Below are 22,928 nucleotides of genomic sequence, written 5' to 3' on the forward strand. Positions count from 1 at the left end.
ATATATGTATGTATATATATATATATGTATATATATATATATATATATATATATATATATATATATATATATATATATATATGTATGTATTATAAACTTTTTATAAACAAGTATATACTAATCTTTTTATTATTTTATATGATTTTGTTTATTGTATATTAAAACAAAAATAGATATATTATTTATATTAAAATCATGTTGTAATTATACTAAAATCAAACATTTTACTGTATAAAATATACTGATTAATTATAATAAAATAATTTGTTTAGTTGCAGTTTTAGGAGTCTTCTTCTATTAGGTTTTTTTACTTTGTTTTTTTATTTTTTATGGATAATATGTTTTTATTAAAAATGTTATATGATAACTTTAAAATATTACTAAGACTTAATTAAATTTTAAGTTGACCCTCAATTAAACATTATCAATTGGATTACTATGGAAAAAAAAAATTCTTAAGTATTCAAAAAATTATATTTTTAATAAAATTTATGTTGTTTGATTTTATTTCATCAATTATAAAAAAAAAATTGTTATTATTTTAGATTGCTTATATTTTATCTGTAAAAAAAAAAATACTTAATTGAATATAAAAGTTTACCTAAATTCATATGTTTTCTGTATACATCCCAATAAACATAAATTTAAACTATAAAGGAGTTGACATATAATAATATGAGGATAGTTAATAAACTTAAAATAAGAGTTCTGAGAAAAATTCTAAAATTTCGAGTATTTAGATTATACAGAGAGTATAAGTCTGATACAAAATATATGAACAAACCGAATGGTTTCAAGACTACACTTAAACCGAACGGTATTACAAAGAGATAGTCATATACAGAATGGTTATACAAAACTATAAAAGTGAACAGTTTTACACAAAATAATACTCAAACTATTGACCGAACGATCCTACACTAAACCTCGAGAGTCTCAACTTCCAACATTTCTTTTAGCAAACACTTGTTCCCTTCTGTTCACATCCACAGGATGATCATTACAACAGGAAGTGAGACCGAACGAACAAACAAAGACAAGACAAAAAAGTAGAGTAAGTTTATGTAATTTAATTAATCATAATAACATACATATTCATTTATACCATACAACAATCATACATACATTTCACAACATAACTGAAAAAAATATTCATGCAATGACCGACCACTAACTTAACTCATCCGAATTGTATGAATTATGTAGCTATGACGTTTGTGCACTCGGATGGTGTAGTAGCTAGGATGCCCCCAACAGCTGTCACCCGATGTTAGTTTGTTATACCTGCCCAGTTAACCTTATGGACTAGGACCTCTTGTTATTCTCACACATGAGTTACTCTTCTCTGCGTGAGAATGAGCAATCACGAGATATCAGGATAAACGCCAGTTGAGCTATAAGTTCCACATTCATACTTTACAATTCCATAACCATTCATGAGATATTCCTCCTTGGAATTCTCTTCCACATCCATGTTATTCAGTTCATAACACTCTTCAAATATCGTCATACTTAACCACCAATACAATCAAACGAATAGTATAATAAAATCTCAATCATGAATAAGACCGAAAGAGGTATCATTATATTTATGAATAAGATCGAACGAAATAACACTCTTAGGGGAATGACATGGTTGAACGCTATTTACCCAGCCAACCACTTTATTGAACCAAAGACTTTTTGTGAAAATGGACGTTTTCTCTCTACCTGAAGGCTATAACCGAACAACTCGTACTAACCCGAACTGAGGAAATTAACCGAACACTATAAAACATCTATAATCAAACAATGTTGAATATTAAAAGCTTTTAACTGAACCCTAAGAGTTTAGACCAAACACTACAGGCTTAGGCCGAACCCTATTTCATGAGATCAATCACTGTGAAAACCGAATACTGTTATCATACTGGATACTACAGATATACCGAGTATTAGTACAAGACTGAGCACTATTGAGATCAAGCGCTAGTCTAAGATCGAGCATTAAAGAGACTGAGTGTTAGTATAAGACCGAACACTGAAGAGACCAAGTGTTAGTCTAAGACCGAACACTGAAGGGACAGAGTGTTAGTCTAAGACCGAACACTCTAAGCTGATAGAAATATATACGTAAGACCGACCACGAAAAATAACCTAACATTTATTCATATACTGAAGACGAGTATAATATTGAATACTTAACTTATCTAGATACCTTAACTAGGCTGACTACTAAGTATAAATAAAAAGTTATACTTAAACCAGATGCTGATTTTCAAACCTACTAATAGAAGATCGAACGATCATTAACTGAAATTCTCTACAAAAGGAAAATCCAATCAATATTGAACGCATCAATGGAAAACCGAACGGTCATGAATGACTCTCGACGAAAATTTACAAAATTTTGCATAATACTCCAGAATTATGATCAAACTATATTCCTACCCAGTTCATGTCATTTATGAATCATGAATACATACAAACAAACATACAGTATTCCAACATCGACTAAATCATCAAACACAAAATCATTCTAGCAAACAAACATTCATAATACGAGAATCGTAATTAAATTACAAGCTTCCCTTACTTTGAAACCCGAGTAATTTCTACACTTCCACCGTTTGCTTATACCTCAAGTAACTTCTAGGATTTGCATACATGTTTTGATCAGGGGAAAGAGAACCAACCAGAGAATCAAAGACAGGAAATAGATGAACACATGCAAGCTGAACAGTACTTGCATGTAACAGGACATGTAGAAAACACCGCAGAACGAAGGAATTTAACTTACCAGCTCAAAACGAAATCTTGATCGATGCAAAGTGAAGCTCTTGGCACCAGGACTCAGGCGCTGCCTGATTTATAATTGAAAGAAGAGCAATGTATGAATTTGTAGAGAAAATGGAAATATTTTAGAAAGAAGGAGGAGAAAATGAAGTTCAAAAATTTGGGAAAAAAATGTGCATGCAAATAAGTGACACTAGATTTAAAAATCTCACCTTAAATATTATTGTCAAAACTTTCACGATCCACTTTGCATGGCACACCTAGATTCCACTATGTCGGAGAATTTAATGGTCATGACAAGTTTTTATTAAAATAATTTATTCGATTACATCTATAAAAGTTGTATTTTTAATTGATTCTTTATCCTTGATTAATATTGTATGATTATTTGGTCTCCATCAATTATAATATCATGAATTGAGACACTAGGGAAAGTAAAATTCTATAATTTTAATTATGTTTATCAAATGTCACTATATTGTATGATAGTTTTGTATTTTAATGTTTAATTTGTAACATGAAATGATGCCATTTAATTTTATGTTAGGTTGGTAGTATTATGCTTCAGTCAACAAAATCAAATAGCTATGTTACCTTAAATAATAAAAATAATTTAATTAAACAATATAAAACACTTATTCAATCATTTGCACATGTAATAATAATTCATGTAACTGTTGAATTAACATAAAGTTTTTTTTTTAATATTATGTCGATGAATGTATAGTGTGATATTTAACGCAAACGGTATAAGTGAAATATTCAAATCTATATCGATAACAAAAGACATATGGAAGCATGTAAAATAAATTACATCGAAACATTTCTTTTACAGTGAAAATTAATATAACTTGAGTATTGCAATCTTTATATATAAACCTTGATTTATCCTTATCAATATAAAAAATGTTTTTTTTACAAGTGATTGTTTAAATAAATTTATATGAAAATACTGGAAGTATGTGAGATTTCAGATACAGAAAGCAAGGAGGTATGTGAGTTTAAAAAATTGTTGTACATAATAAACCAATTACTATAAACATGTTTGGTAAATTTAACAATATGTTTCCTTGTAGATATCAACCAAACAATTAAGATTATACTCTGTTTCTAAAAAGTAAATATTTTAGTGATGATAAAAAAACAACTTTAATTACACATATGATGATTTATATTGATTCAAATTGGATTTATATTCCCGAAAATAAAATATTAACTTTTAAATATTTTACATTTATAAGAAATAATTTGAAATAATTCCATCACATAAAGAAGAGTTGAACTTGGAGAAATATTCCCAATATTTTAATAATAAATTTGCACATAATATTGCTTATATCATATGCCAATGTGATTATGTGAAGAATGTAAAAGTTGATAGGTTTTCATAAAAAAATTTACCTATGATTGTTTCCTAACCTATTTTTTCTTTAAAATATTTAGATCTATTGACCCAACAAAATACTATATGTGTTATTTAATTTTTTTTGAAGTTGTCATATATTTAATTAAACATACTTTAATATTCTTTTTCTCAAATTCAATTTAGTCTCTACGGTATATTAAAGTCCTCAATCAAAGAACTTTAAAGATTAATTCCATACTTACAATCTTATAAATATTAAATTTGAACATTTATGGAACCATAGTAGTGGATTTAAGTCTTTTTAATTTCTTAGAATTATTCTTTATCAACTAAACGTTGGCTAAATCTTAGTTATATTTAAATGAATAAATTTTCTCCTAGCACAGATAAAAATTATTTTCCTTTATAAAAATAATTAACACAGTAATTAATGAAGTGAAAAATAATTAAATAGAAAAAAGATAATAAAACTGAATAATAAATTTAGTATTATTATCTAAATTAAAGAACATCTGAAGAAGATAAAAGACTTTTTATATTCAAAGAAAACACGGTATGTATTGCATCTGGAAATCGCAACCCAAACATCTCTTAAAACATCTCTCTTGTAATTTTTTTTTTTCATTTCTTTCCGGCTTGGGTTGCTCTCGGATCACTTTGGGCATTTCGGCGGGGACTTGCGTCCCACTCGCATCACACAATTTACTGCGAGGGACGGAATCCATTGATTTTCAGGCGAGGTAAGATACCGTTGAAATTTTTCTTTGGTCCGAGGGAGGGAGGAACCTTGAAGAATTAGGATTGGTTTGGCTTCAGATCTGAGAATTAGGGTTTAGTTTTGATTGCGGGTGATGCTAATTTTGGGCGAGGGGCTTTGGTAGATGGAATCAGGCGTGAGATCGAGTAATTCTGGGGTTGTGGTGAAGAGCAGAAACTCCTCGGGTTGTTTAATCGTTCGAAAGAAAGGGGACGGATTGGGTGCTACTGCTTCCACGTCTCGGAAGCTCTATGAATCCAAGAAAAGGGCCAATATCAGCGTTTCCCTGAGTGATTCTGGATCAAGCGACGAGCTGCTGATTCCTCCTGGTAGAAGGCTCGGTCCCGAGACTATTCGAGTTTGCAATGGTTTGGCTGCCTCTGAGCGGGATGGGAATGAAGTTAGTCGGAAAAGGGACAGAGTGGAACGAATTAGGGTAACTGGGGAAGGTATTGCGGCGGAGAAAGGTTTGGACCCGAGGGACAGGAAGCGTAGTAAGTTGGATGTGTATGATTTTGATGAATATGATGGAATGGGTGTGGAAAACACAAGGAGGAGGCATTTAGATGACAATGGAGTTGGTCACGGAGGAGGAAGGTTTATGGGACCAGTGCACGCTGCTAGAAGTGGCGTTGATAGGGAATTCAAAGCAGGTTCAAGTGGACGAGTTCTCGATAAGAGAAAGGACTCCTATGGTGACAGGCCCAGTGGCTTGTTTCCGGTGGATGATGTTGATCACAGTAGGTTCAAGATGAACAGGGATGGTACTCGGGCACCTGTATCCCCGCAGAAGGAGAAGTTTAATTCAGATGAGTCCATTAGGGTTCAGGGGAAGAATGGTGTTTTGAAGGTAATGGTTAATAAGAAGAAGGTGCCTGGGCCATCAGAACAGTATTATGATCATCGCAAGCCTGTAGAAAGCAGGCAAAGGTTAAGAACTGAAGAGCCTACCAAGAGGATAAAGGCTGAAGAGACTAAGAGGAATGTTCCAAGTCGTCCTTCATCATACACGGAAACAAAACCTGTTGAGAAACCAAGATTAGTCAAGAGGCCAGAAAAGAAACGGATAACGTCCAAAAAATCCTTGTCAAGCAAGGACAGTAAGGGTGATGAGGGGGATTCAGATAACAGTAACGCATCACTGAATCCGGGAATAAGGAATACTGAAACACATAAGCCTACAAAAAAAGTAATTTCGGAGGATGAGCAGACACCTGTGCACGAAAAACTCCCCACCACAGGAACAAAAGATGGGAAAATCAAGCGTGGCAGTGGTACAGAAAAGCAGAAACTGCGAGAGCGAATAAGGGAGATGCTGCTGACTTCAGGTTGGACTATAGACTATAGACCTCGAAGGAACAGAGACTACCTGGATGCAGTTTACATTAACCCAGCAGGTACAGCCTATTGGTCCATCATCAAGGCCTATGATGCGCTTCAAAAGCAGTTGAATGATGACGCTAATGAGGTCAAGGCCAAAGGGGATAGTTCTTCTTTTTCTCCTATTGCAGATGAGGTGCTTAGTCAGCTAACAAGGAAAACTAGAAAGAAAATGGAGAAAGAAATGAAAAAGAAAAAGAAAAAATATGACAGTGAAAGTGGTAATGAAAAAGAGCCTCAAAGAAAGAGATCTGCCAGCAACAAGTGTGATATGAATAGCACGGATAGTGACAGCAACGAGGAGAAATTAAGCTCCTTTATAAAGCAGGGAAGTAAGTCAATGAAAAATAAAACGTCCGAAAATATCATTACCAGTGCTCGCACTAAAATCCAGAATGCTACCCATCACTCAAGTGATGGAATGGAAAAATCATCATTTGGAGGTGATCCTCACATACACGGACGGAAGAGTAAAAAACATGGAAGATGCACCTTGTTAGTTCGCAGTTCTAACAAAGGATCAAATTCGGAATCTGATGGCTTTGTCCCATATGTGGGGAAAAGGACAGTTCTTGCCTGGTTAATTGACTCTGGAACTGTAGAGCTAAGCCAAAAGGTTCAGTACCGCAGACGGAAAAAGGTCCTGCTGGAGGGGTGGATCACAAGAGATGGCATTCATTGTGGCTGCTGCAGTAAGATCCTTACTGTTTCAAAGTTTGAGCTTCATGCAGGAAGCAAATTGCCACAACCATATCAAAATATATATTTGGAATCCGGTGTTTCTCTTCTACAATGCCAAATAAATGCATGGAATAGACAAGAGCATTCTGAAAAAATTGGTTTCCATTGTGTGGATATTGATGGTAATGATCCAAATGATGATACATGCGGTATATGTGGAGATGGAGGGGATTTAATCTGTTGTGATGGTTGTCCATCAACATTTCATCAGAGCTGCTTGGATATCCAAGTATGTTTTCATATTTTATTCTCCATATGTCTTGTTATGATTCTCACTTCTCAACGTAGTTTGTATACAATTATCTGATTTGTCTTGCAGAGTCTTTTGGTGAACAGTGGCATATTGAATTTATATTTTTCTCTGAATTGTCTTGCACAGTCTCTTGCATAGTTGCCCTTTCCGGTGCCATTTGGTTTGTGTAATTTTTGTTTGGGGTGGTGGAAGTGGGACGATAATATCTATTGGTTGGGAGCTTTATTGCTATGACATCTAGGGGACTGAAGATTTGTTTGTTTTTTGCATTGTCTGTGGAGGAATGCTATAAAGTTGTATCCTTAGACAGAAGTTGTGCATGCTGAATACTGATATTATTTAGTTTTTCCACTGTGATGAAAAGTGCAGTAAAAGAAAAATCACCTACCTATACAACAGTTTTTATAACTAAAGTCAATGATACAACAGGACTCTTTAACATCTTTTATATCTTTTAGGCTTTTTTTATTGCTTTTCTCACGGTATTGCCAGTGTTCCTATACACAAAAACTAATCTATTATTGACACTTTCTCGGAGGTGTTATTGACTTGTTGCAATTGCACTCTGTACCTTATTTTAGTAACATGATTACTTACTGTTAATTATAGGAGGGTGGGTTTCTTCATTAGTAATCCATTTATGTTGTTGCAGATGCTTCCTCCTGGTGAATGGCATTGTACAAATTGCACCTGTAAATTTTGTGGCACAGCCACTAGGACTTCTGAAAAAGATGATGCATCTGTGTATGTCCTACGGACATGCAACTTATGTGAGAAAAAATGTATTCACTTTCTCTCATTTGTACTTGATGTTTCTTCAATATGTTTATATCCCTTATTTTTTTCCTTTGACTTCGTTTAAGTTATATTTTTCCTTTTGCATAGATCATGACTCTTGCTCTGAGGAGATGGATACCCATCCTAATAACTTGAATACTTCAAACCTTTCTTTCTGTGGGAAAGAGTGTAAAGAGGTACCTCTTACAGTTGTTTCTGGTTTTCCAAGTTCTGAAATATAGCTTGCAAAATGCATATTTCTTTAACAATTTCATACTGTATAATTCAGCATCCATGAGTACCACTTATAATTCTGCACTAGTTCGTGGAATTTGTGTTTCTTTCAAGACTCTTAGAGTAACTTTCTTTTGGAGGATTGTGTATTTTAATTGTTTCTCAATATGATAATTTTCCAAGGAAGAATAGTAAAAATAGAAGTGAACGTTTGTTGTGCTGCTATGGTAAGGCCAGATTCTGACTTCTTGTTATTATTGTTATATTGTACTTTTACAGCTTTCTGAACGCTTGAAGAAATACCTTGGTACCAAGCATGAACTAGAAGGGGGGTTTTCATGGTCTCTCATTCATAGAACAGATGAAGACTCAGAGGCAGCTTGCAGGGGAATTACCCAGAGAGTGGAATGCAATTCAAAGTTGGCTATTGGACTGGCTGTGATGGATGAATGCTTTTTACCTGTTATTGATAGGAGAAGTGGGATCAATATAATCCGCAATGTTTTATATAATACTGGGTGAGCTCTAGTTAAACATTATGAATGGACCATCATACCTTATGTTTTATTCATTAGACCTCTCATTTAGTTCCAATGTCTGATTAATTATGTTATAGTTTTCAGCATTTATAAAACTTTAAGTAAATTGATTAATGTGTTCCTTTTTGTTGTTTTAACTTTTACTACTGACAAACTTTGCACATGATTAATTTAAGCTGAATTGCATATTTGCACTCTTGGTCCCTCTATTTAGATTGTTTGGTTTTGGTCTCCAAATGTTTTTCCCAAGCTAATTAAGTTGTTTATTTTATAAATTAAGAAAATTTGATCCCCTTCTTGATTTTCGTCAACATAAAGCCATCAAATATATTATTTTTAGTCTAGATACTTTTGGATTTATGGTAGAGTTGAAATATGAAAAAATTAAGTTTAGAAGGAAAAAAAATAGTGGAAACTAGATAAAATTTGAAAGCTTTTTAAGATGTAAAATTAGGGTTTGACGAGGGGATGTTTATGTTTTTTGGGTTGTTTTGATGTTTTAGTTGGTGAGTTTTAAGTTATGAAGAGGGCACGTGAAAGATTTAATAATTAATTTATTTTCATATACCCTTATAATATCAACGCACAAGTAAAAACACTTTAGTCAAAATGTTTTCAATCTCCTTTTACCCCAATATTGGAGGGAACAAAAATTTAACAATGAGGAACTTTGCTCCCTTCCTAGCATTTGAACCTGACAACAAATCTAAGTATATATCTATTCCCTCCCCTTCGCCAGTCAACCATCAAGTTAAGCAGAAGATCATAAATGAAAGAAGCAATAAAAACTGAAAAAAGGTTTCAAGCAACAATGGTAGCTTGGGGGTGTTAATAGAATGGTATAGTCATGCACCTTGACATTGTGCTTGAAGTCCATTAAAATAATAAATCAAAGTTACTCTTTCTGTGTATTTTTGTTTTCCGCCATATGGTGCTAGATTTAACTGTTGTTCTATGTCTAATTTTGGCTTTCTATTCATTTTCAGGTCAAACTTTAGTCGGTTGAGCTATGGTGGATTTTACGCTGCTATTTTGGAAAAGGGGGATGAAATAATTGCTGCGGCATCTATCAGGTACCAAGACTCAGACTTTGCCTTGCGGATTCATTTTCTGGATGTCTGACCTTTCCTTTTCAAGAGGGAAAACTGCTGATATAGTGGACTTTGGGATGGTGAAAGGATTTTCAGTTGCAATTAATTGAAAAGTCTACCCAATTACAGATCTACCATAGAAAAGTGAGGGGAACTAAGGAAGATGAATAGTTGACACTTGTCAAGGAAGAAAAAATAACATTGTAGTTATTTAGAGAGTTTTTTTTAATCATGTAGAATGAAATTCATTATAATGTAAAATATTCATTGGCATACTTCAGTTGCTTTAGAGAGAGCTTTTCTTTTTTATATGACTAGTCTTTTGAATTTGTTAACTATCATACACCAGTGTGGCTGCTTAAGAGAGCTTAATTTTTTCATACACTAGTCTGTTAAATTGTGTAAGAAATTACCAATATGACAATGGTGATGAGATAGGATTCATAAGTTTGGCAGTGCCCTAGTCCTATGGCTTTTATACAACTATGCCATAATACTTTGTAACAAGTAAAGATGAGTGGCATTGAGCAGCCACTTGTTCTTGTTTCAATCCTTCTTGAAAGTAACATTCAGTTTGACTGATTTATTTAGCCTGAATAATGGTAGAAGGCCATGGCTGTTTTCTTGATCTTTCTCACTCAATCTATATCTATGTTGCTCTATTTTTTATGTCAGTGTGGGAGTATACATGTAAGTATTTACTTTCCTGTCTTAGGTTGCATGGAACTAAGGTAGCAGAGATGCCATTCATTGGAACTCGCCATGTATATAGGCGCCAGGGGATGTGCCGCCGGCTTTTTACTGCCATTGAATCGGTAAACCTTGAATCTATAGCTCTCTGTGATTTCCTTGTACCTAAAATCTATTTAAAATTTTGGTTGGGATCCTTTTGCATGCATCTTTTATTGACATTGACACATTCTTATCTTATTCGTTCCTCCTTGATTGAAAGGCCCTTTGCACTCTGAAAGTTGAAAAACTAGTTATTCCTGCAATTGCTGAACTCACGCATACATGGACAACGGTTTTTGGCTTCACACGTCTAGACAATTCACTCAGGCAAGAAATGAAGTCACTTAATATGATGGTCTTCCCTGGTATAGATATGTTACAAAAGCGGTTGGTTGAGCAAGGAAAACATGAAGGTAATAAAACTGCATGCATGTGTTATTGCTGTTTTTGTTTTAAAAATTTATAAAGTTGCTTTCCCTGAAAGTAAGTTTTACTTTCTTTTTCCTGACAGGTTCTGAGAAAATGGGAAATGGAGGCAATGATTTTATCCATACCAAAATGGGAAATGGGTCAGATATGGGTTCTTTAACTCAACAAAATCCTCATGGAAGTGATGATGATAGTTCAAATCCTGCTAATGAGACAAATGATGAATGCAGCGATGCTTCTCAAGAACTTAACAATCAAGTTATGGTTGATGGAACTCTCAGTTCCAAATCTGATTCGGAGGAAATGGTGTCTGCTTCAGTTTCAGATAAATGTATTTCTCCTTCTAGGACTAGTCACAGTGCACTAGAAATGAAGAATAAAGTGGATGCTGCTCCTCCTGTTGATAAATTAAATCCTCCTTCAAAATGCCAATCCATTTCTCCTAATGACACATCTGTGAGTGACTCAGAAGATATTCCAAATATTAAAGGTTTGGTTCAGGAAACTTCTTCGTCTGATCCATGTTCACAGGAAAACCTGGACAAGAAATGTCACTCACTCACTGCTATGAATTGTGACTCGTCAGAGCCTGACATTAAACCAGTGGTGGGTTCTCCAAAGGCAGGCGATACTTCACCTACTAAAGAGGTTCGTATGGATGACCCCCTTGAAGCTGTTTCTTCAAGGAATTTATTGAAGGGGAATGATCGGAATATAGATGTCTCCAGTTCTGCTCTCAAACTTGCCGATAAGAGTTTGTTGCAGGTAGGATCTGATTCCAAAAATGAAATTGGATGTGAAAATGAGAAGGATGGACGTGCTGTAAAAGCTTCTGGCGATAGTTCTGATACTGTTCTGTTCTAGCAGAATGACTACTGCTCCATATCTTATCATTAGCTAGGTTTCTTTTCAGAGCATCATTGCTTCTGTGCAAGTCAATTTTCAAGGCTTTTGAAGCTTCTACGTTGTGCTTTGATCAGGTATTGTGAATTCGTTCCGATGGTTTTGAAGGAAATATTGTTTGGTCCCTTGTCATTTGTGGGTGAATTTTCAAGGTTAAGATTAGCTAACTTCATTGTATGTCAATGTTTCGTCTTTCGAAAATATTCAACTGCATCTGGCGCCAGACCTGTTGCATGTACCCTAATAGGTAAAGTTTTACTGGGAAGTAATATTCAACGGTTCTTCAACAGAAGCAAATACTTTGAGTTGCATTAGACGATTGTGCGGTTCCTATTGTATATATCTGAATGTGGTAGAGTGGATACGGGTTTCACCAACGTCCGCAGCAATTCAGCAATCGTATGACAAGCAGTTGTACTGTGAGCAAATTTTTTACATAGATTTTTTTATGGTGTTTTTGACTCCCTTTTTACACAGATTGGTAGCTTGTGTTTAATATGACTTGACTGTATTTAATGAGTAATTCTGGAAAGCAAGAATTATGTTTCTTGCATTCCAATTCGAGCTCGTTGTATTCGGCTTGTGCTCCATTTCTGTCATATTTGTAGAATTTGGTGTGCCCTGTGCAGCAAATAACAATTGTATTTCACCATAGATTTTTATCTTGTACTTTTTTACTTTCTGCAATTAAAGTCCACACTTTTCATGTGTATCAGGCATCTCTCTCTCTCTCTCTCTCTCTCTCTCTCTCTCTCTCTATATATATATATATATATATATATATATATATATATATCGTTTATGTAAATAATTATTTTATTGTGACAATGACTATAGTAATTCACTGGAGAATTTTATAAAAAGACTCAAAGATTACAGGAATCCACAAAAGACTCGCATGAAAAGGTAGATAAAATAGATTTAAAGATCAAAAAACCAATTTATTTTATTTAAGAAATTGATAAAGAGTTTGCTATTAGGATGAATTATCATTTTTAAAATATTATTTTTTCAATCGAAGTTATTTTAAGATTTAGAAAACTTAAATTTAATAATATAATTTATTAAACAGGTAATAAACAATTTAACCATATATATATATATATATTATATATATATATATATTATATATATATATAAAGGGATTTAACATTTGTATTATTTTTCTTATTTAACTTCTATTTTATTAATTTTATCTTTTAACTAACTTTTTCTCAAAATTTAATATTTTTTATTTAATATTATTGGAAAGTAAATTTAAATTACTAATTGAATTGAATATTTTGTTACACTGCAATTAGATTTCTATTATGGAATTGATTGTTACTAAGCTGTATTATTTGAAAAAGTAATGATTATAATTAAGTGAACTAAAAAATTTGCTCAATTTAATTTGTTTAAACTGTTTTTTTGTTTAATTTAAATAAATTATTTTTCAATTCACTCTTGAATCAATTCAGCCTAGTTTAACTGACTTTAAAGTATCTGTTGTAAAAAAGGAAACTCATTGGTGATGTTTCTTTTGAAAAAAAAAAAAACTAATTTGTAAAGTGTCTCTCGAAATCCTGTAGAAGACTCGCTTACCAAGAAACAGTACTCAACCCAAGCCTAGGAAAAACTGTATAAACAGTCATGCAAACCTTTGTGATTTTGCCACGTCCAAGATATATGAGATGGCGGCATCAGAAGCGTAGGATTCAACAAAAGACAAAATTTGGAGGGAAAATAAAATAAGCAAAACAAAAAAAGAGGAGCAGCTGACATTGTTTTGTGTTTACTTTTTTTTTTCTTTTTACATATTTTTGTTATTATCGATTGATTAACGATATTAACTTAGTCGCTGCTTCTGCAAATCGCAACCCAAAAATCTTTCTCCCCCTTTCTGTCTCTCACCGATTTTCGTTTCAATTTCTCTCAGAGTTAGGTCGCCCTCGAATTACTTGGGTTTTTCGGCGGGGATTACTCGCATCGCACAATTTATTCCGAGGACGGAATCCGTGATTTTCTGGCGAGGTAAGATTTCGTTGAAATTTTTGTTTTGGTCCGGGGAAAGGGGGTAAGTGTGTAAAATTGAGAGCGATTTCGCTTTAGATCTGGATATTAGGGTTTAGTTTTGGGTGGGGGATGCTAATTTTGGCTAGGGGCTTCGGTAGATGGAATCGGAAGTGAGATCGGGTGGTTCTGGGGTTGTGGTGAAGAGCAGAAATTCCTCAGGTTGTTTAATTGTGCGAAAGAAAGGGGATGGGTTGGGTGCTACAGCTTCCACGTCTAGGAAGCTCTATGAATCGAAGAAAAGGACCAACATCAGTGTGTCCGAGAGTGATTCTGGATCAAGTGACGAGTTGCTGATTCCTCCTGGTAGAAGGCTTGGGTCTGAGACTATTCGACTTTGCAATGGTTTGGCTGCCTCTGAGCGGGGTGGGAGTGAAATTAGTCGGAAGAGGGACAGAATGGAAAGAATTAGGGGTGCGGATAAAGGTTTGGAGCAGTGGGTAACTAAGCGAAGTAAGTTGGATGCGTACAATTTCGAAGAATATGATGGTATGGATGTGGAGAACATGAGGAGGAGGCATTTGGATGGTGATGGAGTTGGTTTTGGAGGAAGAAGTTTTATGGGATCGGAGCATGCTACTAGGAGTGGCATTGATAGGGAATTAAAAAATGGGTCAAGTGGACGTCTTCTTGATAAGCGAAATAACTCTTATGTTGACAGGCCAAGTGGCTTGTTTCCAGGAGATCATGTTGATCACATTAGGTTCAAGAGTAACAGAGACGGCGTTCGGGTACCTATACCCTTGCAGAGGGAGAAGTTTAATTCCGACGAGTCTATTAGGGTTCAGGGGAAAAATGGTGTTTTGAAAGTAATGATTAATAAGAAGAAGGTGTGCGGGCAATCCAAACAATATTACGATCATCACAAACCTGTGGAAAGCAGGAGAAGGTTGGAAACTGAAGAGCCCATCAAGAGGATGAAGACTGAAGAGACTGCTAAGTGGAATGTTCCAACTCGTCCTTCATCATACGTGGAAACAAAACCTGTTGAGAAACCAGGATTACTCAAGAGGCCGGAGAAGAAACAGATAGCATCGAGAAAATCCTTGTCAAGCAAGGATAGCAAAGGCGATGAAGGGGATTCAGATAACAGTGACACATCATTGAATCCCGGAGTAAGAAATGCTGAAGCTGCTAAGCCTGTAAAAAAGATGTTCTCCGAGGATGAACAGACTCCTGTGCATGATAAACTCTCAACTACAAAAGCGAAAGAAGGAAAAATCAAGCGTGGTAGTGGTACAGAAAAACAGAAATTGCGAGAGCGAATAAGGGAGATGCTGCTGACTTCAGGTTGGACCATAGACTATAGACCTCGAAGGAACAGAGACTACCTGGATGCAGTTTACATTAATCCGGTAGGTACAGCCTATTGGTCTATCATCAAGGCCTATGACGCGCTTCAAAAGCAATTGAATGAAGATGCTAATGAGGTCAAGGCCAAAGGGGATAGCTCTTCTTTTGCTCCTATTGCAGATGAGGTGCTCAGTCAGCTAACAAGGAAAACTAGGAAGAAAATGGAGAAAGAATTGAAAAACAAGAAGAAAAAATATGATAGTGAAAGTGATAACGAGAAAGAACCTCAAATAAGATCTGCCAGCAACAAGCATGATATGAATAGCACTGATAGTGATAACAATGAGGAGAAATTAAGCTCCTTTATAAAACAGGGAAGTAAGTCAAATAAAAATAAAATGTTTGATAGTAACGTTATCAGTGCTCGGTCTAAAATCCAGAATGCTACCCATCACTCAATTGACGGAATAGAAAAGTCATCTGGATGTGATCCTCGTATACATGGACGGAAGAGTAATAAGCACGGAAGAAGTACCTTGTTAGTTCGCAGTTCTAATGAAAGATCAAATTCAGAATCTGATGGCTTTGTCCCATATATGGGAAAACGGACAGTTCTTGCCTGGTTGATTGACTCAGGAGCAGTAGAGTTAAGCCAAAAAGTTCAGTACCGCAGACGGAAGAAAGTCCTGCTGGAGGGGTGGATCACAAGAGATGGTATACATTGTGGCTGCTGTAGTAAGATCCTCACAGTTTCAAAGTTTGAGCTTCATGCAGGAAGCAAATTGCCACAGCCATATCAAAATATTTTTATGGAATCTGGAGTTTCTCTTCTACAGTGCCAAATAGATGCATGGAATAGACAAGAGAATTCTGAAAAAATTAGTTTCCATTCTGTAGATATTAATGGTGATGATCCAAATGATGATACTTGTGGTATATGTGCTGATGGAGGGGATTTAATCTGTTGTGATAGTTGTCCATCAACATTTCATCAGAGCTGCTTGAATATACAGGTATGTGGGCATATTTTATTTGTCACGTGTCATGGTTGTCACTTCGCAACATATTGTTAGAACATATTTTTCGTTTTTCTTTTTTGTCGTGATTTCCCACTGTCTCTCGGTGAACAGTTACATATGAAATTTAAGTTTCTCTTCCAGATGTTGTTTGGTTTATCGATTTTTTTTGGGGTGATCGAAGGAGGCACTTATGTGCTTTTGTTGGTTGCTTAGTTGTTATGATACGTTCTTATTAATGTGCTTTGTCAAATGTGTATAGGGGAATGTTGGACAAAACTTGTGTTTACTGAATACTTATGTTGTCGAGTTTGCAGCGACTGCAGCTAAAAGTTCATTCGTTCAATGAAGAAACTCACCTTCCTATATTATATTGTATGGGGACTTCTATAATTTAATTTATGGCCCTTTAACTTCTGTTATATCTAGTAGGCGTGTTGAGTAGGTTTTCTCACAGAAGTAGAGCAAGTGTTCACCAAAACTAGAATATTGTATCATTGAGACTTTGACTGAGGTGTTACTACTAACTCATTGTAATTTCATACTTTATTTTTGTAATGTAATTGATGTATACATGTGTGTGTGTGTATGTTTTCTGTTTGTTTAGATATATATACAAACACCCATTGATTATTTTAGGAGGATTGTTTTTCATGAGGAATTTATTTATGTTGTTGCAGATGCTTCCTCTTGGAGAATGGAATTGTCCAAATTGCACCTGTAAATTTTGTGGCATAGCCAGTGTACTTTCTGAAAAAGATGATGCATCGGTTCCTATCCTACATACCTGCAACTTATGTGAGAAAAAATGTATTCACTCTCTCTCATTTATATTTTTTGTTGTTTCTTCAATATTTTGATATTCTATTGGTCATTACTTTACTTCTCTTCTTTTTTTCCCCTTTGGCGTCTTTTAATTAAGTACTTTCCATTTGCATAGATCATGACTCTTGCGCTGAGGAGATGGATGCCCTTCCTAATAACCTCAGTACATCAGACCTTTCTTTTTGTGGGAGAGAGTGCAGAGAGGTACTTCTTTCACTTATTTCTCGTTTTCAAAATTTTGAATTATACCTTGATGAAAGTATATGTATTTATTTAACCATTTTCCTCCTTATAATTCAGCATGCATGAGAGTACCACCACATATTGTGCGCTCTTCTTCCAAGACATATTCATTTGTTTCTTATGTTTTTTTTTTTTATATATATTTTAGTGGATTGTTAAAATGAAAATTTTCAAAGCTGCTGTGTTAAGCCCAGATCCTGAATTCGTTATTGTTATGTTCTTCGTACTTCTACAGCTTTCTGAACAATTGAAGAAGTATCTTTGTACCAAGCATGAACTAGAAGCGGGTTTTTCATGGTCTCTCATTCATAGAACAGATGAAGACTCAGACGCAGCTTGCAGAGGAATTACTCAGAGGGTAGAATGCAATTCAAAGTTGGCTATTGCGCTGACTGTGATGAATGAGTGCTTTTTGCCTGTTATTGATCGGAGGAGTGGGATCAATTTAATCCGTAACATTTTATATAATAGTGGGTAAGTAGGAATTAAAAGTTCAAAACATTATGAATTCACCATGATATCCTATATTTTAATTTATGCGACATCCCATTCTATTTGTTTTCAGATCGAACTTTAATCGGTTGAACTATGGTGGCTTTTACACTGCTATCTTGGAGAGAGGGGATGAAATCATTGCTGCAGCATCTATCAGGTACTAAGCCTTAGACTGTGCTGCTTTGTGATTTTTTTTAATCTGAATAAATGACAGTATACATGTAAGTATTAACTTCCGTGTCTTAGGTTCCACGGAACTAAGATAGCTGAGATGCCATTCATTGGAACTCGTCATATATACAGGCGTCAGGGGATGTGTCGTCGGCTTTTCTCTTCCATTGAATTGGTAAACCTTTAAACTATGATTCATTGGGATTTGCTTACACCTAAGATCTAGTTAGAGCTTTGATTGGGGATTTTCTCTATGCATCTTTTATTGATATCCATACTTATTTGTTTCTCCGTGATTGGAAGGCCCTTTGCTCTATGAAGATCGAAAAACTAGTTATTCCTGCAATTGCTGAACTAACACATGCATGGACAACAGTTTTTGGCTTCACACATCTGGACGAATCACTCAGGCAAGAAATGAGGTCACTGAATATGGTGGTCTTCCCTGGTATTGATATGTTACAGAAGCTGTTAGTGGAAAGTAATAAAACTGCAGGTGTTGATGCTGTTTTTTTCAAAGCAAATTTCAGCGTGTTATTTTTGCTGGTGCATACGTTTTACTGACTTTTTCCTAACAGGTTCTGAGAAAATCGGACATGGAGACGACGAATTTATCCATACCAAAATGGGAAATAGGTCAGATATGGGTTCTTCAACTCCACAAGATCCTCGTGGAAGTGATGATGTTAGTTCAAATCCTGTTAATGAGACGAATGATGAATGCAGCGATGCTTCTCAATATCTAAACCAAGTTTTGGTCGATGGGATTCTCTGTTCGAAATCTCATTCTGAGGAAATGGTGTCTGATTCGGTTTCAGAAAAATGTGTTTCTCCTTCTAGAACTAGTCAGAGTGAACTAAAAATGAAGAATAAAGTGGTGGCTGCTCCTCCTGTTGATAAATTAAATCCCACTTCACTGAGAAATCACCCAGTAGATATTACAAATGTTCAAGCTTTGGTTCAGGAAACTGCTTGTTCTGATCCATGTTCAGTAGAAAATCTTGACAAATGTCAGTCGTTCACTGCTATGAATTGTGATTCGTTGGAGCTTGACGTTAGTCCAGTTTTGAATTCTCGAAAGTCAGACAATACTCCACCTACTAAAGAGGCTTATATGAATGACACTCTTGAAACTGTTACTTCAGGGATTTTATCAGAAGAGAATATTATTCCAAAGCGAAGTGATCAAAATGTAGATGTCTCCATTTCTGCTCTCAATCATGCCGATGACAGTTTGTTGCAACTGGGATCTGGTTCCAACTCTGAATTTGGATGTGAAAATGGGAAGGATTTGATTCTGAACCGAATAGTTGCTTCCGATGAAACATGTCTTGATGAAAATGGCTTAAATGCTTCCGATGATGGTTCCGAGACTGTTGTGGTCTAACAGAATAACCCAGTTCTGCACTGCTTGTGATACTCATAAGTTTTCGTTTCAGAGCTTAATTGCGTTGTATGTGAGTCAATTTTCAAGGCTTTAGAAGCTTCTGCGTTGTGATTTGATATCGGTATCATGAATAAATCTATTGATTTTGAGGGAAGCAAGAAACTGTGTATCCTTGTATTGGCTTGTGGTCCGCTTCTGCCAAAGTTCTTCAGCATAGACTTTAGTCATGTATTTATTTTAGACGGCCCTTGTTTGTTTTATAGACCTCTCAATTTGGTCCAGCACATTGGGCTTGATCTTGGCCCACATGGATCGGGTCAAAATAGTACCCATGATCAATAGTTCCATACAAGAAAAAGTTTATAGAGCCATAATGTTAACAAAAACTCCATAAGTCTGGGTCAATCCGCTATTTTTTTTAAGTAAAAAATAATATTTAAAAATGAATATGAAGATACTTCAAATAATTTTTATACACAAAATATTTACTCAATCTAAATTCAAATATAATATGGAAAAAGTTGGGTTGCATTTAAGTTGAGTTAGGCCAAACAGATGTCAAGATGGACGTTAATGAGTTTAAGTTAGGTTAAGATCATAATAGGTTAAGTCGAATTTAGGTCCATGTTGACCAAGTTGGGTCATGTATGAGTTGGGTTCGGTTAAGTATAATCAAGTTTGTTTAAGTTGGTTCAAGGTTGATAAAGGTTGGGTTTAGTCCAAATTGGATATCAAGTTTGTTTAAGTTGGTTCAAGGTTGATAAGGGCTGGGTTTAGTCCAAATTGGATAAGACTTTTGGTTATGCTTAACAAATGTTGATTTGATCCATTACAAGGGTTGGGTTTAGCCCAAGTTGGATAAGATTTAAGTTTGGTTAGGCTTAACAAATATTGATTTGAGAGTTAAGTTAAACTTTTATTAAATTAAGGTTATATTGGACCGAGTTGAGTTGATTACATATTGGATTGAATTGAGTTGAGTTTATATTGGATCGAGTTGAGTTGAACTCATATTAGACCGAGTTAAGTTGTTCAAACGTTTAAACAAATCAAGCTAGTAGTACTTCAAAGCGAATCTGATCTAATCAAATTAGACCCATCTCGAGTTAAGTTGGGTTAACCACGTACTAAATTGAGTCAAAGTAACATTAAATTGATTTGAGTCAAGAGAACTTCAAACCGAATTAAGTTAGACTAAATTGAAGCAAGCGGAGTTAGACCCATACTAATCCAAGTTAATACATTAAACCTAGTCAAATTAAAATACTTCAAATTAAAAAGTTTCTAAAAGTTTAAAGCTTGTCTAAATTGAAAAGTTTCTAAAAGTTAAAAAGCTTGTCTAAATTGAATGTGCAGTAAATCAAATAAGAAATTTGCCGAATAATTTAACTTGTAAGGATATTATGTATCCTATATATATAATGTATTTTTTCCACTAAAAAGTATCGGTATTTTGTGATAAAAAAGAAAACTCTACTTGAATGGTCTGTTTAGTTTATTTATAATTAAATTTTAGAAATTTATTATTATTTTTGTAATTGTAATTTTATTATTTTTTGTGAATTAGTGAAAGCTTGGTATGCCTTGATAATTGAAGAGAGTTGAAGCTAGTAAGAGTTTAGGAAAGGTGTCATATTGAAGTGCTATAGTTTGGGAGCAAAGGATGGCGTTTTTAACTGCCTGAACTTTGATCGTGGGATAAACAGTTATACCCGTTGTACTATATGTGGTATTCCAGAAGACAAAATATTCAGATTTTGTTAATGACTATTATCCGTTTATATAATGAAAATGATTTGACCCAGCTCATGTTTATATTTTATGGCAGTATTCACTAAACGGCGCAATAGAAGAGTGCAAAGGAAAAAGGTCCTCTTAACTCCAATACTTGTTTCACTGGTTTTCAACCAAATAGATATCAGATTGCTTTAATCTATCTGTTCATTAATTTTCGTATTCCTTCCAGGTTGTGTCTCTGTTACTAAGAGCTTCAAGGACGGTCTGCACACCAACTGTTCGGTGTTTTGCTGCTGCGAGCATTTGGCTTCAACTTGTTTTTAAAGTTTCTCTTTTCAAATCTCTGGTCATGTTATCCTTGCTAGCAAGGAAGAGTGCCACCTTATACAATCAGCATCTTCTCTCTAGGACATTCAATCTCTGCTTCAAGACCCTCTCCACCTTTCCTACCAAAGACGTTGACGCAGCCTCGAGTTCTGCTTCCGTGTCACCTTCTGAATACTCTACCAGCCTCCATCTTTCTCCAATTTTCTCCGACTTTAATCATCCCTCAACTGGGTTTGATGTTGAAGTTGTGGATCATGATACTTGGGGTGTCTCATCTGGGGTGGCACAAGCCTGGAGGGGACCTGCATCAAGAGCTACTTCTTTTGGTTCCCAAGAGACCGATGAAGCCATTGATGATCATGTTGAGGGTGAACTAGATTTTGAGGAGATAGATAACATGAGAGTTCGTGGGAATCTGTTTTATAAGCTTGAGCGCAGCTCCAAGGAGTTTGAAGAGTATAATTTCGATTTTCACAGGAAGAAATCTTCCAAGAAAAAAGAGGAGGTGAAGAAAGCTACAACAACTCCAAATTTGGTTTCCAAAGATCACAAGGTTCCCAGAGTCGATGAATTGGCAAGAAGAAAAAGTGCTGTGCCCCGTGTGGACGAAATCAATGATGGGCTTAGTGTGAACAAGAGGCAGAGGACTCCCACGTTTAACCAGCTTACAGGTCCTTACCACGAACCATTTTGCCTGGACATTTTCATATCAAAAGCCTCTGTTCGTGCTTGCGTTGTTCACAGGGTAACAAGCAAGGTTGTTTCTGTGGCACATTCCATTTCCAAGGACATCAAGTTTGACCTGGGTTCTACCAAGAACAAAACCACTTGTGCCGCAGTGGGGGCAATTCTCGCTCAAAGAGCGTTGGGTGATGATATCCATGACGTGATTTACACTCCAAGGAAAGGAGAAAGGGTGGAGGGAAAGCTTCAGATTGTTCTTCAGTCCATCATTGACAATGGCATCAACGTTAAGGTAAAGATTAAGCAGAGACCCAAGAAACCATTCAACCGCATCACCTGATGTGTGCATTTTATTCGGCAATATATATATATATATATATATATATATATATATATATATATATATATATATATATATATATATATATATATATATATATATATATGGAAGGGGATATAGATCCTTTTACTTGTCACCATATTTGATGTTGAGAGAAATCGTCAACAAATGTGCGACTGCAGTTGTGATCATGGTGACCTCAATACTTTTGATGTTTTGACCGTGTATTGACAGTTTTTTAAAACCTTGGTAAGGTTAGCCTAGGTAGGGTTTGAATGATTAGGTAAATGTGAACTTCTACAACCACTTTGGATTCCACCCCTGTAATATGTGAATAAGGTTTGGAATTTTTAAATAAAATTGCAAAACGATAACCACATT

At 35.1% G+C, this 22,928-nt stretch overlaps 3 protein-coding genes across 6 annotated transcripts; all 3 read left to right on the top strand.

The window, feature by feature from the left end:
- Positions 1-4,694: 4,694 nt before the first annotated feature.
- LOC106777578 (increased DNA methylation 1) lies at positions 4,695-12,689 on the top strand. Of its 2 annotated transcripts, XR_001376966.2 has the most exons (9): positions 4,695-7,248; positions 7,925-8,054; positions 8,158-8,246; positions 8,563-8,801; positions 9,809-9,895; positions 10,629-10,728; positions 10,866-11,058; positions 11,157-12,054; positions 12,202-12,689. XR_001376966.2 is itself a non-coding variant. In XM_014665213.2 (8 exons), the coding sequence occupies exons 1-8, from the start codon at positions 5,023-5,025 to the stop codon at positions 11,936-11,938; spliced, it is 3,846 nt and encodes a 1,281-aa protein (XP_014520699.1). In that variant the 5' UTR covers positions 4,695-5,022; the 3' UTR covers positions 11,939-12,689. The 2 variants fall into 2 exon arrangements, 1 of the variants encoding a protein (XP_014520699.1); XM_014665213.2 differs by having other exon boundaries at positions 11,157-12,689.
- Positions 12,690-13,712: 1,023 nt separating this feature from the next.
- Positions 13,713-19,621, top strand: LOC106777642. Its single transcript, XM_014665304.2, has 8 exons — positions 13,713-16,335; positions 17,019-17,148; positions 17,279-17,367; positions 17,642-17,880; positions 17,972-18,058; positions 18,148-18,247; positions 18,376-18,568; positions 18,651-19,621. Exons 1-8 carry the CDS (start codon positions 14,131-14,133, stop codon positions 19,457-19,459), a joined length of 3,852 nt encoding a protein of 1,283 aa, XP_014520790.1. The 5' UTR covers positions 13,713-14,130; the 3' UTR covers positions 19,460-19,621.
- A 1,449-nt stretch (positions 19,622-21,070) lies between these two features.
- LOC106777373 lies at positions 21,071-22,851 on the top strand. Of its 3 annotated transcripts, none has more exons than XM_014664956.2 (3): positions 21,071-21,188; positions 21,288-21,328; positions 21,426-22,851. In XM_014664956.2, the coding sequence occupies exon 3, from the start codon at positions 21,546-21,548 to the stop codon at positions 22,545-22,547; it is 1,002 nt and encodes a 333-aa protein (XP_014520442.1). In that variant the 5' UTR covers positions 21,071-21,188; positions 21,288-21,328; positions 21,426-21,545; the 3' UTR covers positions 22,548-22,851. The 3 variants fall into 3 exon arrangements, with proteins under 3 accessions (XP_014520442.1, XP_014520441.1, XP_022631739.1); XM_022776018.1 differs by having other exon boundaries at positions 21,118-21,164; XM_014664955.2 differs by having other exon boundaries at positions 21,089-21,328.
- The last annotated feature ends 77 nt before the right edge of the window (positions 22,852-22,928 follow it).

The sequence above is a fragment of the Vigna radiata genome, chromosome 11 (assembly GCF_000741045.1).
Source record: "Vigna radiata var. radiata cultivar VC1973A chromosome 11, Vradiata_ver6, whole genome shotgun sequence".
NCBI classification, from domain to species: domain Eukaryota; kingdom Viridiplantae; phylum Streptophyta; class Magnoliopsida; order Fabales; family Fabaceae; genus Vigna; species Vigna radiata.